Source organism: Trachurus japonicus, chromosome 3 (genome assembly GCF_045865225.1).
Source record: "Trachurus japonicus isolate A0001 chromosome 3, Traja_1.0".
In the NCBI taxonomy this organism is placed as follows: Eukaryota; Metazoa; Chordata; class Actinopteri; order Carangiformes; family Carangidae; genus Trachurus; species Trachurus japonicus.
The window spans coordinates 35062534-35075905 of NC_140909.1; the positions used below are offsets into that span (position 1 = coordinate 35062534).

The 13372-nt window shown below is 42.0% G+C and overlaps 1 protein-coding gene across 1 annotated transcript in view; it reads right to left on the reverse strand.

Annotated features, from left to right (window-relative positions):
* Nucleotides 1-6646: 6646 nt before the first annotated feature.
* lto1 (LTO1 maturation factor of ABCE1) overlaps nucleotides 6647-13372 on the reverse strand; it is a 7022-nt gene continuing 296 nt past the window's right edge. Inside the window, exons 2-5 of the mRNA XM_085773156.1 lie at nucleotides 10991-11096; nucleotides 10820-10890; nucleotides 9053-9170; nucleotides 6647-7122 (exon numbers count right to left, since the gene is read on the reverse strand). Coding sequence (XP_085629282.1) covers nucleotides 7051-7122; nucleotides 9053-9170; nucleotides 10820-10890; nucleotides 10991-11096 — 367 coding nt within the window. The 3' untranslated portion in view covers nucleotides 6647-7050. The remainder of the gene's footprint in view (nucleotides 7123-9052; nucleotides 9171-10819; nucleotides 10891-10990; nucleotides 11097-13372) is intronic.

A 13372-nucleotide genomic window follows, 5' to 3' on the forward strand; every position in this document is an offset into this window, starting at 1 on the left:
CTCAGCGGTTACATGCTGTCATTCCAACATCCCACCTTTCTGACATCCCTCCCAATTTTTAGACATACCACCATTCCGACGTACCGCTATTCCGACATGCGAACGTCCCACCATTCCGACAAGGCTTTCAATATAAGGAAATGTGCGTTACTCAACAGGTGACTCCCTTCTTTAAGACATGCTGATAGAGGAATACCCACATAGTTGTGCGTAATTACACAGCAGAGCGCAGACAGGGACTAGTCTGCCTGTCTAGCCTCTACCTGGTCTTTTTACTAAACTTAACCAACTCCTTTCGGGCGCATGACGTCTGTCCGACTACCCATTTCTCCGACCATACATTTCTTTATTTTTGCGTCCATTAGTCCGACCTCCCATTTCTCTGACTTAAGTAGCCCTAACCCTTAACCTTACCCTAAACCTAACCTTAACACTGTAGAATGGGTAGTCGGAGAAATGAGCCGTCGGACTTTTGGGCAGTCGGACTGATGTATGCTCCCCACTCCTTTCATCATTGCCTAAGCCCAACCAGTGCAAAATCTTTTGGGGAAAAAATACACTATTAAAGGAATTGTCGGAAAGGCAGGATGTTTAGAAAAAGAAAAGAATACTGTCATTCCAACCAAGAATTGTCGGAATGATGGGGCGTTTTGCCATTTAGACAATTAGAGGCTTATGTCGGACTGGTGGGATGTCGGAATGGCGGTTGCCCCGCAGGGTCAGCTCGCCTGGAACCAGGTACTATCCCTAGCGGAAAATAAAAACAAGTCCACAGCTATGACATGTCCTCCTCTTTTCCACCACCTGCTGCCTGAACCATCTCACCTTTTTGACAGTCTGAACAGTCCAAAACTACATGAGATCTGATTTTACACATCTGATCCGGATTTGTAAAGATCAGTTTCAATGTGAACGGCGCCGTTGATTCAATTTGATTTGGAAGTGTCCTTTGTGTCACTTGCAGCACGACACACACAAAAACAACAACAAACGGCCGACACTGACAAATCATGTGGAGTGTCTGCTCTCACATCCGGAAACCTTATTGATCCCCACCATGTGACTCCACCAGGCATCGCTGGTCTGCTGCACCAAACTCACTAACCAGTAGTGAGGGGAGTTTTGTTTTTGTTTGTATTATGGTCTTGTAGACCCTGACCTTTTCTTTGTTTCCTCTTTTTCCAGTGTGAGTGGTTTGTTTCTGTTATCATTTCTGTTGTCTAACACCCACCTGCTATGTGTCCCAGCAGCCACTTCCTTAACGTTACATCCCGTAAGCATTAGCCTATCCTTAAAAGGGAAGTAACAACCATGTTCATGCTCCCAAATAACAAACAATATGCAAACGAAAAAAAAAAAAATGGAACATACAAATTTACAAAATTACCTGTTGAATTAGGTACAAAGAACCACAACTGCAGCAACAAGTGTGATGAGACAGATCCATGTGTGTGTTGAGTGTGTGTTGATATTGCAGTATGAAGACTCAGTGGTCACAATTGAAAACCCTTGTGCAGTTGCGGTGTACAGTTAAACCAATGTAAAGGAGTGATGTGGACTTAATAGAGGTGCTATCTCTGGAGCCAGGATGAATGGAGCAGGCCAGCTTGTGCTCAAAGCTAAGAAGGAGGCACTCATTGTAGCTCCAACTATGATTTAACTCTTTATTCTTATTTTGTATGTTTATGTATTAATCTGAAATATCCAGCATGTTGTGCAATTTAGAGAAAGATCTGTGGGGATGGGGTGTGTTGTAAAATATGCAGGTGTTGTGTTATTTTTCTGCCAATAGTACACAGTAATGATATGATGTTGATGTGCACCTGCTTTCCAATAAATACATAAATATAATCTAATAAAGTCAATGTAAAGGAACAATGGAATCAAATTTTATTTTGAAAACTCGCTTCCTGTGACCAATGAAAACGCTCCAAACCTGATGTGACTGTAAACCTGTGATCCAGCTGAATGAGAGCTGTTCTATCTAAAGTGGGTGTTAACTCAGAGGACACTGTGTGTATCCGCTTCTCTGCCCCCACCTCCCCTCCTCCCATCCAACCCCCAACCCACCCCCCCCCCTCCCTCTCCCCATGTTGGTGTGCTGCTCGTGGTGAAATCTGAAGCCACCGTTTCATTCAGAGGGCTTTTCTGCTGCCGGCCGGCCGGACGGCTGCATTTGTCACCACTGCTTTTCATGTCACCACTCACCACCTGCTCCCCACATTCCTCCACATTCTCTCAAAGACCCCGGCCTCCCCCCCCTCCTCCTTCTCTCCCTCCTGCTCTTCCTCCTCATCTTTCTCCACTCCCCCTCCACCTCCTTCTCTCCTCCTTCCCTTCCTCCCATGATTTTTTTTATTCTTCCTCCTTCCCCTCTCTCCTCCTTCTTCTCCTCCGCTCCTTCCTTTTCTTCAGATTCTCCGTCTGATGATTGTTCACTACGTCTCTGCCTTCGATTTTTTTTTTTTTTGACTTTAAGAGGGTCCAAGTCTACTAAAACACTCATCTGAATGCAGCCTCTCTCATTTGGCCCGTCACACCTCCTACCCCGCTCATCCCCCCTCCTCCTTCTTTCTCTTTTCTCTGTTTGCCTTCAGAAGCTGCCGACCAGAAGACAGCGTTCACCTGCTGCCTGACACTGCATAAACCAGCTGCTACTGTACCCCAGCACACACACACACACACACACACACACAGTCCTGTTGGGTTATTGTCAGTGAGTGTGGACAAGGAATTGAAAGCAGGCCATCTGACAATGGCAAAAAAAAAAGTCCCTACGGTCTGTGATGGCTTCTGATGCTGCTGCTGTTTTGTTGCTGTCGTGTGTGTGTGTGTGTGTGTGTGTACTGAGTGGCAGCATGTATACACGCTGTACATACAGAGTTCAGAGCGCAGGTTGTTGACCTGGTTTTATCCACAGGGAGGAACAGGAGTTTAACATTAACCAGTGGAGATGAGGCTCAGGCCTGTGTGTGGTAGAGTAGTCAGGTCATCATTGTTGTCATCTCACCTAATTAATACACTGCTGTCCTTCTCTTTTTCTCTTTGTTTCAGCTCTCATATTAATTATTACAACTGATTCCCATCATTTATTGACATGTACAAAACATCAGGACCAAACAGGTAACACTATTAGAAGATACCATGAGACAGAAGTTATAATCTGTAACCTCTCCACATTAAATCTCAGACCTCTGCTCAGATTCAGAAAACTTTACTGATCCCACTCAGGGCAGTTCAGAGATAGGAGCTGCTCAGCTAACACAATGGAGGCGCATGGTACTTTCACCTTTCCCTCATCAAACTCATCAAATACACAATCCAACAACTCCAAAATGCTCTCGTTGACAAGGTGTGACCTGCACATTCGCCACGCTATGTAATAATAACATAGTATTATGTAACATTACGACACATGAAGCAAGTGACTCTGCTGTGTCTTGGATGTAGTTTCAGCTTTCAATTTCCCTCTAAAACAACTCTGTCTGAAAACATAGCGTGGTGAATGTGCAGCTCACAACTTGTTGTTGGATTGTGTATTTGATGAGTTTGATGAGAGAAAGCCGGAAATACCATGAGCCATGAGCGCTCCTATCTCTGCCCCACTGATCTAAAACAGCTTGCACCGACAATTGAACCTGTGACCATAGGGATTATGGCAATAGGCGAATTTGCCAAAAGGTTGAAATATCCCTTTAAGTTATTAACTCTCAAAACAGAGAAATCTGGTCTTTTTTAATCATGGTAATGCTTCATGTCAATGACATCATGCCCAATGACATGTGTTTGTCTGTTAGAGCCTCAGCATTAACACTGATTTACACCTCTGTGGTTCTCAGCTCCATATTTGAAGGAAGGATCTAGTGAGTGGACGACTGGATCAGAGTAAATGTTGGACAGCTCAGCTCTCGGCTGCTGGAGACGTCCTGTCCTGTTTCCACTGAAGAGCCTCGCTTAGTCTGTGGTGTTTAAAGTCAAACTCTTGAGCTTTGCATCTTCTGGTGTGTGTGTGTGTGTTCAGTCCTGCTTCAAAGAAACTACTCAAACAAAGGTCACCCTTTAAAACGGTTTTTCACTTATTTTGTTGTTTTCTATTTTCATGCCATGTTTTCTATGAAGACATTCTTGTTTCTTTATAGAAAAAAGTATATTTCTTTATAACTGGGTCAAGAAACATTTTTGCTAATTTTATCATTATCATTTTTTAGAATACTGAAATTTTATTTTCTCCCTTAATCAGTGTGTCAGTTCATAAAAGAGGTGAGGCAGCTCCAGTGAGAAGTTACATGAGTTTTTATCCATCCATTGCTGAGGGCGGGTACAACCTGGACAGGTCATCAGTCTGTCACAGAGCCGACATAAAGAAACAAACACAAATTTAGAGTCTCAAATTAACCTGTATGCCCACACAGACACAGAGAAAACATTCACACTCCATCCAGAAAGGACCCGGGGCTTTCCAGCTTCTTCTAGAGAGTCTAACCACAACACTGCCTTGACCCCTATTAGTAGTTTTTTTAAACAGAAGCTTTTATTTTGGCGTAATCATTGACAGCAGCGCCCTCCAGTGGCTCGTTGCTGGAATTGTTTAATGCAACCATTTGATCCTCCTTCATTCAGATCATATTTTATCTGATTTATTTTCTAAAAGTTTAACAGCAGATGTCAGTGTTTCATCATCAACCTCCAGTTCATATCCACACAACCACACCCACTCCAGTTCTCCAGTATCTTCTGCTTCCCCACCACCATCAGCATCCAGACTTCCTCCATGATGACATCACACTGTGGGCTAATCACCAAAAACGTGTGATGGTGCGTGTGTCAGTCTGAGCTGCCTCATGTTTCTCTACACATTTTGAAACCTTATTAAACCGTCTTATTACTAATAACAGAGCTTTTAGTTAGGGCTGGTCCAGATAGCTCTCAACTAGGGATGTCATGATTATAGATTTTCTTGGTACGATTATTGTCCGAGTAATATTCACGGTATTGTGATTATCACGATTACTGTATTATGCATCAAGAAATTCCACAACACTGTGAATGTGTAAAATCAAATATAGTCTAAACGTAATTACATACTAATCTCTTAATATAGGACCAGTTATTAATCCCCCGGGGGAAGCGTTTGAAATATTGAAGTCATTAATTTGAATTATTATTATTTTTTTTAATTACAAATGACACACTAACATTTAAATTTGTACCAATTCAGTGTTACGTTAGTTAAATGGACCAGTATCTATACATTTTCCTTTATTTTGGCGAATATCTGCTGATATGGTTCCAACATAATCTTTTTCATAAAGTGACGGTTTTTAGGAACCATGACAATCAATTAATTGTGGCTTTTAATACCGCGATTGATTGTGAAAACAAGTAATCGTGGCATCCCTACTCTTAACCATTTTATAGCTGCGCTGCCATAGGCTTAGACTACTGGGGGACATCAGGTTACATGGAGCCCTCTCCTCTCCTCTGACTGACCGATTCCATTTCCATGTTTTGACATATGTATTCCATGTTGTCTTGCCTTTATACAACATCTATGTCACGTCTGTCCGTCCTGGGTGAGGGATCCTCCTCTGTCTCTCACCCTGAGCTTTCTCCTGTTTTCTCTTTGGAGTTTTTCCTCAGTGGATGTGAGGGTCTAAGGACAGATGATGATGTTATGATGCTGTGTAAAGACCTTTGAGACAAACTGTTTGTAAAAATGGGACTATACAAATAAAATTCCCTTGCCTTGTATTCTATTATCACGTCAGTGTATAGAGCAGTGGTTCCCAACCAGTTTTGGCTACTAACCCCCTTTTGACTTCATAAATTTCTGGCGACCCCGCTGTCAATCAAGATGCACCAGCTCAGATATTTTTATATGCTGCATTTTATTTGAACTCGATATATATTCAAGAAAGTGGAAATACGGTTGTTTAAGATTGTGTGTGGTGTTTTTAATCAAAATTTTAAAAAGAATAAGTTCGTTAAAGAAATATTTTCATCAGGCGACCCCATTTGAATTCCAGGCGACCCCAAGGTTGAAAAACACTGGTATAGAGGTTAGTATCTAAATTTTAATATAGGACTCATCTCCTCCTGTGGGCTGAAAACTCTACAAACTGTTTGTCTCTTATTTCTTCTTTCCACTCTGCTCCTCTAATACTTCAGCAACATGTTTCTTTATTAGTCCAACAGTGTGAAACTAATAAAGAATCATCTTTTTTGCTGGAAGTGGACTCCAGTTCTGTAACAGTTCTTTTTATTTTCTAAACTCCTCTGGTGTTTTTGTCTCAGTCTTCATTTGCAAACTGAAACACAGCTTCAGATCAGTGTGGGGCAGCAGGAAGTAGAAGACAACAAGGTCGGGTCCAGGTTAATGTGGAGTTCAGGAAGCATCAGGTTGCATCCACACTACTATTCTACTGGCTGGGCCCATTTTATTTTGAAAACTCTGGAGTTTCTATTCTTCTATTCTCCATTTGAACATTAAGCCAATCAAGGGCAGAGCCACCTACTCCCTGTTTCCACCTGATCACACAGTCTCAGTGTATGTGCTGGTATGCTTGTGGTTTTAGGTATACGTTAGTCTGGACAGATCATTTTCATTTTAAGATTCACACTCCACACACAAGTTGGGTTCAAAACCTTTATTTTATCTTTGTTTTGTCACATTTTTGTTTCAAGACACACTCTTTATTGTCTACATCCTTTGGTTCCTGAAACGCTCTGATCACTGCAATAAACCCACTGTCACAGTCACACGGAGAAACTCTGTCATGTCCTCCCTCCTGGTCTGGACTCTTACTGCAGATCCATCTGGTTCAATCAGGACCGTGGACTCTGCGCGTCCCCCACCCTCCCACTGACAGGACGTGTCTCTGTCTCACACCTCAAACCACTAGAGTCCACCACAGAGCAGCCAGCAGCCGCCGCTCACACCGACACCCACCCACCGGCCGGTCGGCTGGCTGCAGCTCAGCTCACCCCCTCCTTTCTGAGGATGGCTCAGCTCCTCCTCCTCATCAGCATCATCACTGTCTGGACACAGACTCAAAAAGACGTCCCCTCTGAGGTCTTGATGTAGTCCTTGAAGTCAGTTGGTATGTTGATCATGGCGCAGACCTGGACAACAGGACCCAGAGGTCAGCTGGAGAACATTCACTCAAACATGCTGAACAATAGGGCTGGGACAATACGCTTTTCTCCCAATTCGATTCTTCTACGATTTTTTGGATGGCGATTCGATTTAAATTGCGATTCTACGATATTGCCGATTTTCTCGATTTTTAGTCTTTAGCATTTTTAACATTTATCTGCACACAAATACTGTAGGAGCCTATAAATTAACATACTCCATTATAAAGTGAACTTAAACCCTTGGTCATTAAACCTGGACTCTCTCTAAAAAAGGCTAACAAATGCACATTGCACAATATTTAAAAAAAAAATTTAAAAAAAAAGAAAATTTTGTCCAAAAAAATCGATTTTTGAAAAAAGAAGATCGATTTAAAAATTGTCAAAAAACATATTGCAATATTTATGTGAATCGATTTTTTCTCCCACCCCTACTGAACAAATACTGTCATATAGAAAACTCAATAATATCAAAAAAGTCCACAAATTAAAACTGAAAAAGGAAAAATATCACTTTTTAAATGTAAATACAGCATTTCTTTTCTATTTCATGACGTATTGTTCACGTTCATATTACAATGACATCTAAAATATGTACTGGTCAGTAGGGCAGCAACTCTACATAATGCTATAAAATGTGTTAGTATCAATCTTTGTAAAAGCGATACGGGATGGCACGGGAGCACCAAGCGAGTGTGCACCTGAGTGTGCGAGTCTGTCTGGGTCAGTGTGTGATTGTGCCATGCAAGATCACTTTTACTTAGTTTGCAGTGCAAGTGTTGAGAACAAGTTTTAATTTTTCTATTTTTATTCATTACTGTATTTATCATTTATTTATTCTTCTGGCAGCTCAGGTCCCTTTAAACAGAAAATACCTCTTTTATGCACTTCATTTGAGAAAAAAACCCTACGTATGGGGCAGCTGTATAGCATACATTTGTATGTCTTGTGTTCATCCATTGACTGTTGTTAAAGGGACATTGTGTAGGAATTCCTCCCATCTAGCGTTGCGGTTGTATATCGCAAGCAACTCAATTGTATTTTTCATGCTGCATTCACGTGAAATTGGGCAGACGGCAGACGGACAACAGCCGCTGCACGTAACGGCATAAACAAGCCTCTAGTGGTCCGTCAGCACGAGGCAAAACAATACACGTGACAATATGTTGCCATGGCGATGTCGTACTGTTTACCTGACCCACGTTTTACCGGCTTTCTCTGGACTTCTGTGACTAAAATGACATCTGGTTTGTTACCGACGGCCGTCTGCCCGACTGCAGGTGAATGCAGCATCAGTGTAACGCTCCATTCCTCCTCACTGCGTTACCACGGTGACTTTTCACAGACGCCACCTCCACCTGAGCCGACAGCTCCGGTGTCTCCGCTGAGTTTCCGTGGTTTCCTACCGTCACGCTGCCACTGAACGTAAAAACATGGAGACACCACATGGCAGCAGCACCGAGCTTACCCGCTCCATGGAGATATGAATGATATGAACGGCTCATTCAGAGCTGAAAGGAACACTGCAGTTTGTTGATGGGGGGGATTACTGATTAATGAAAAACAGACTTTTGAACCAAATAATCGATTTTCGTGAATAGATAACATGAGAAGTTACACAATGTCCCTTTAAAGCTAATTGATATTAATACTTAGTTGTTTTTTTCTATAATTATCATTATTATAATATAACAGCTCAGAGATGTTTAAGCAGCAATCTGTTGTTTGTGCATTTTTCTGCATTGTCAATTTGAAATAATGCTCTGTTTTTGAATAAAGAGAGGGACATTAAAAACACTTTTTTCTGATTCATCAATTAATTCTAAAAAATGAATTGACCCATTAATGAGTTGCAGCCCAACTGGTCAGCACTGAGCTGGGCCACAGCAGGCTCCACTAACAGCAGCTGCTACAGTACCTGTCTGAACTTGGCTCGCACCTTCTCCATCCTCTCCTGGAGCTTTTCAGACTGAGGGTCATCCAGAGGACACTTGTTGATCTGACACAGGAGAGCGTCCAGAACCTTCAGACGCTTCCTGAAGACACACAGAGAGACAGAAGAATCAAGAATGAGCTGCAGCTGCAGACGTCCCTCAGTCTTGTCTTTTCATTCATACACAACAACATCTGGAACACAGCAGCTTAGACCAGAGTCATCCTCCAGGTCCATGTTGTTGAGCTCATGAGCTGGACCAAAAGTGAGATTCTAGTAAGGGAAACACTTCCAACTGTGGCTTCACTCACAATAACATGTTTAGTTCTTGTATTTAGATCAACTTTTAGACTTGGAGATACAGTTTCTCGCAACATTAGTTCTCACTGTGACCACTGTGCAGTCAGATGCAATAAATTAAACTATACTACAGTTGGTCAATAACAGAACACTTCATATTTAATGAAATTTAATGAAAAAATATCTGATACAGGATATAAATCCTTTACATCAGACTCAATAAATAACAACATACAAAAAGTTAAACACAAATATACCCACTCATACATAATCACTAAAATACATATGACAGAATAATCCCCAAAAATCTCAAGATAACTACAAGAGAAAAACAAAAAAGAGAAAAAAACAAACACAAAACAAAATAATTCAAACCCTTGCCCTGTAATTATATATAAAGTCCTTGTTTGACCAACATTGATCGAGTCTATTTTTAAAAGAGTTCACTGATGGAGCCTGTACTACGTCCTCAGGAAGCTCGTTCCAGACTCTTACAGCTCTGAGTGCAAAAAAATATTTTCTTTTGTCACAACGACACCTTTTTGGTCGGAGTTTTAAGGAGTTCCCCCATATTGTCAGGCTGGTCACTGAGGAGCAGGGTAGACTGTATGATCACTAATGAGGAACTTTTAATTTTTAAATCTCATTTTATAGTATTCATCTGTGTGCTGTTAATCATTTTATACATGGCATGTTTACATGTTGTTAGTGTGTATGTAGTTTTATAGTTTATATTAAAGGTCCAGTGTGTAATAATTGGGAAGGTTTATTATTAAATCTGAATATACTACCGATTAATATATTTGTATAAGTGTACGTATAATCGCTACAAAATAAAAATTAATTTGGTTTTCGTAGCTTTACAATTCTTCTTTTATAGTACAGGGGTCTTGCTTTAGAAATGTCGCCATCTTGCACCACCATTTTTGTACGGCAAAAAGGGGGCGGACGGAAAGAAGAAGGAGGAGGAAACAGCAGACATATGGTAAAATGGTTTAGATCTTCACCTCATCGCTCCATGCTCCTGAAATACTTCCAGTCGTCCTCAGAGGCCATCGTCACTATGCCGACGGGAGGGGTGAGTGTGAGCGAGCCAGCGCTGCAAACTAGAATCTGAATGCTAGATCGAACGGTTTCCCTCATTTTACACACTGGACCTTTAATGTTGTTTTCTTGTTCCTTTAACGTACATTAGTTTTACATTATGATGTTTACTTGTGAGGGCTCCAGAAGATGTAGTTGCTACCTTGGTAATAACACTCCAATCATCCAACCTGTTGCCCCAGTGCATGCTGGGAGGCTTCCCAACATCACAATTGCTGAAGGGGCATTTAACTCTCTACACATGTCGTCTTCATTTCAAAATAAAAGCAGCCTGGTGCCAATCTGGGGTCTGAGTTAACAGGATCATTTGAACCCGAGCCGCTGCCTCCAGGTGACGGTCTGTCATACCTGGACTTGACGTCTGTGTTGTTCTGGAGGAGACACTTCCATGTGACGGCAAATCCATGATAGAAGGAAACCTGTGGGTCAGAGAGCAGCAGCAGTCAGCTCACCCACAGTCCACCACGGTGTGCAGCCTCACACACAAACACTGGTCCCGTTCTCCGCTCACTCTCTCACCTCGGTGGACAGTTTGGCCCCATGGTTGGCCCCGTGCCTGCGGCCGCTCTGCAGTCCTCGGCGGGTCCCCTTCTCGTAGCCCTCCCGGTAGCCCTCCCCCCGGAACCTGTGGAAACGTCACACTGTCACCACCATGTATGTTTATGTAGGCCTATATGACATAACGAAAAGATTTTGGAATGATCCTGAGTCTCACTTTTCCAATGCTCCTAAATCTATCTACCCACTTAATCTTAAAGCAGAAGTAAGCGATCCGGTCGTTTTGGCTAATGCTGCGTTCCAGGCAGGCTTTTGAAACCGTAAGTTACAGCTTCAAGTCACGACTTACGACTTTGTAGCGTTCCAGGCAACCCGCAACTCGCGTTTCTCCGACCTGTTTTACCTGTGAAAGTCATTATAATGGCCACTCGTGTTTTTCCGACCCGTGAACTCGTACCAGATCGAACTGGTACGACTTCACAGGTCGGAAAAACACGAGTTACGGGCTGCCTTGAACGCACCATAACGTCTTGTCAGCCGATGGAGTTAGCAGCCCCTGCCCTCGTCCCTACGTCACCACATTCAGGCGCATCCCTTGGCTGCACACACAGAGAGGACCGCCCCTTTATGCCGTTCTCTCTCCTCATTGGATAAAGGTTGTAGGATACAAGAAAAGTTTTCTCCTCGGCTCAGAGCAGAGTAGAGGGACTGACAGACCCGTGTTTCAGACCAAACACTCTATAGAAGTGATTGCTGTGGGAAGATATAACTATTTAAGACTTATATTAACACAAATATTCCGCTTACTTCTGCTTTGAAGATATTATTTGCTACTATGTTAATCCAGAAGATGGCGCTCTTTAACACCTGTTGAACTTCATCATCATTAATGCAACATTCTTTATTCACAAACAAAGATTTGCTAAATCAATACCTAAAATCGCTGTTGTTGATAAACAACAAAAAAACCAACACATTACTGAGTAACTATGAACGTTTTTCCCTGAAGCCTCTGACTGACCTTCCTTTTATGTCTGTTTTGTTTGTTGTTTTAATTTCTCTAATCTTATTTTATTTATATTTATTTCAGCATCCTGGACCCAGCACACACGCATCTTTTATTTATATATTTATTTTTTGTGTTTTAATACACTATGTGTTTTTATGTCTTTATGTATTTTACTTCAGTGTTGTGATCTGTGTTGTTGTCTGTATTGTCTTGCTGCTGCTCTGTGACATTTTAAATTTCCCCTCGGCGATTAAATTAAAGCAGATATCAGTGGAATGTTTTTGTTAATATAAGTCCTAAATAGTCCTATTTTCCGTCAGCAATCACTTACATGAAGTATTTCAGCCTAAACACGAGTCTCTCCGTCACTCTGCTCTGCTGTAACCCGAGGAGAAAATTTTCCTTGTGGGATACAAGTGTTATCCAATGAGGGGAGAGAACGGCATGAAGGGCTGTGTGTGCAGCCAAGGGATGCGCGTGAATGTGGTGACGTAGCACGAGGACCAATTGATGCCTGACAAGGGCGGGGGCTGCTAACTCATGGTGCGTTCAAGGAAACTCGTACTTTGTGTTTTTCCTTCCTGTGAAGTCATACCAGTTCGATCTGGTACGAGTTCACGGGTCGGAAGTTACGAGTGGCCGTTATAGGGAACTTTCACAAACAACAGGACGGTAAAAACACGAGCTACGGGTTACCTGGAACGCTACCAAGTCGTAGTTGTGACTTGAAGCTGTAACTTACGGTTTCAAAAGCCTGCCTTGAACACAGCATTAGCCGAAACGGCCGTGCCGATGATATCTGCTTTAAGTATTTCTATTTCATCCCTTTTCTATCCATCTTTACCTTTTTTTTCCTTTTTCTTTTTTTATCTATAGGCTCCCTTGGTTCTGTAGGCTATGCTTGCTAGAAAAGAAAAAAAGTAGGCCTAGTAATAGAGCTATAGGCACTACTTTTTTCAGTAACGAGTAATCAAAAGAGTTAGGCTACTGTTTCCCCCGTTAGTATAGCGCCGTTACCGTTTGGGACAATAAAATGCGTCGTTACTTGACTCAAGAACAGAATAATAGTTGTTAAAGTGTAGCCTACGTTAATAGCCACACTTTTTTTTTTCATTTCATCAACTAGTCGGGGAAAAGCCGGTTTCCAGGCAGGCTCCACGACGCTACTATTCCTGGTAATTAGTTACTTTGATGATGTAGCTAATAATTCATTTACTCAGTTAACTTTGTGGAAAGTAGCTAACTAGGTAAGTAAGTAACTAGGCCTATAACTAATTTCTACTTGTGGGAAAGGCCTATAAAGTCGCCACCATCCAGTTCTCATTGTCTTCACGTGGAATTGTTGTGCCTTTTGTGTGACTGTTGTATGTGTGTGTGTGTGTGTGTGTGTGTGT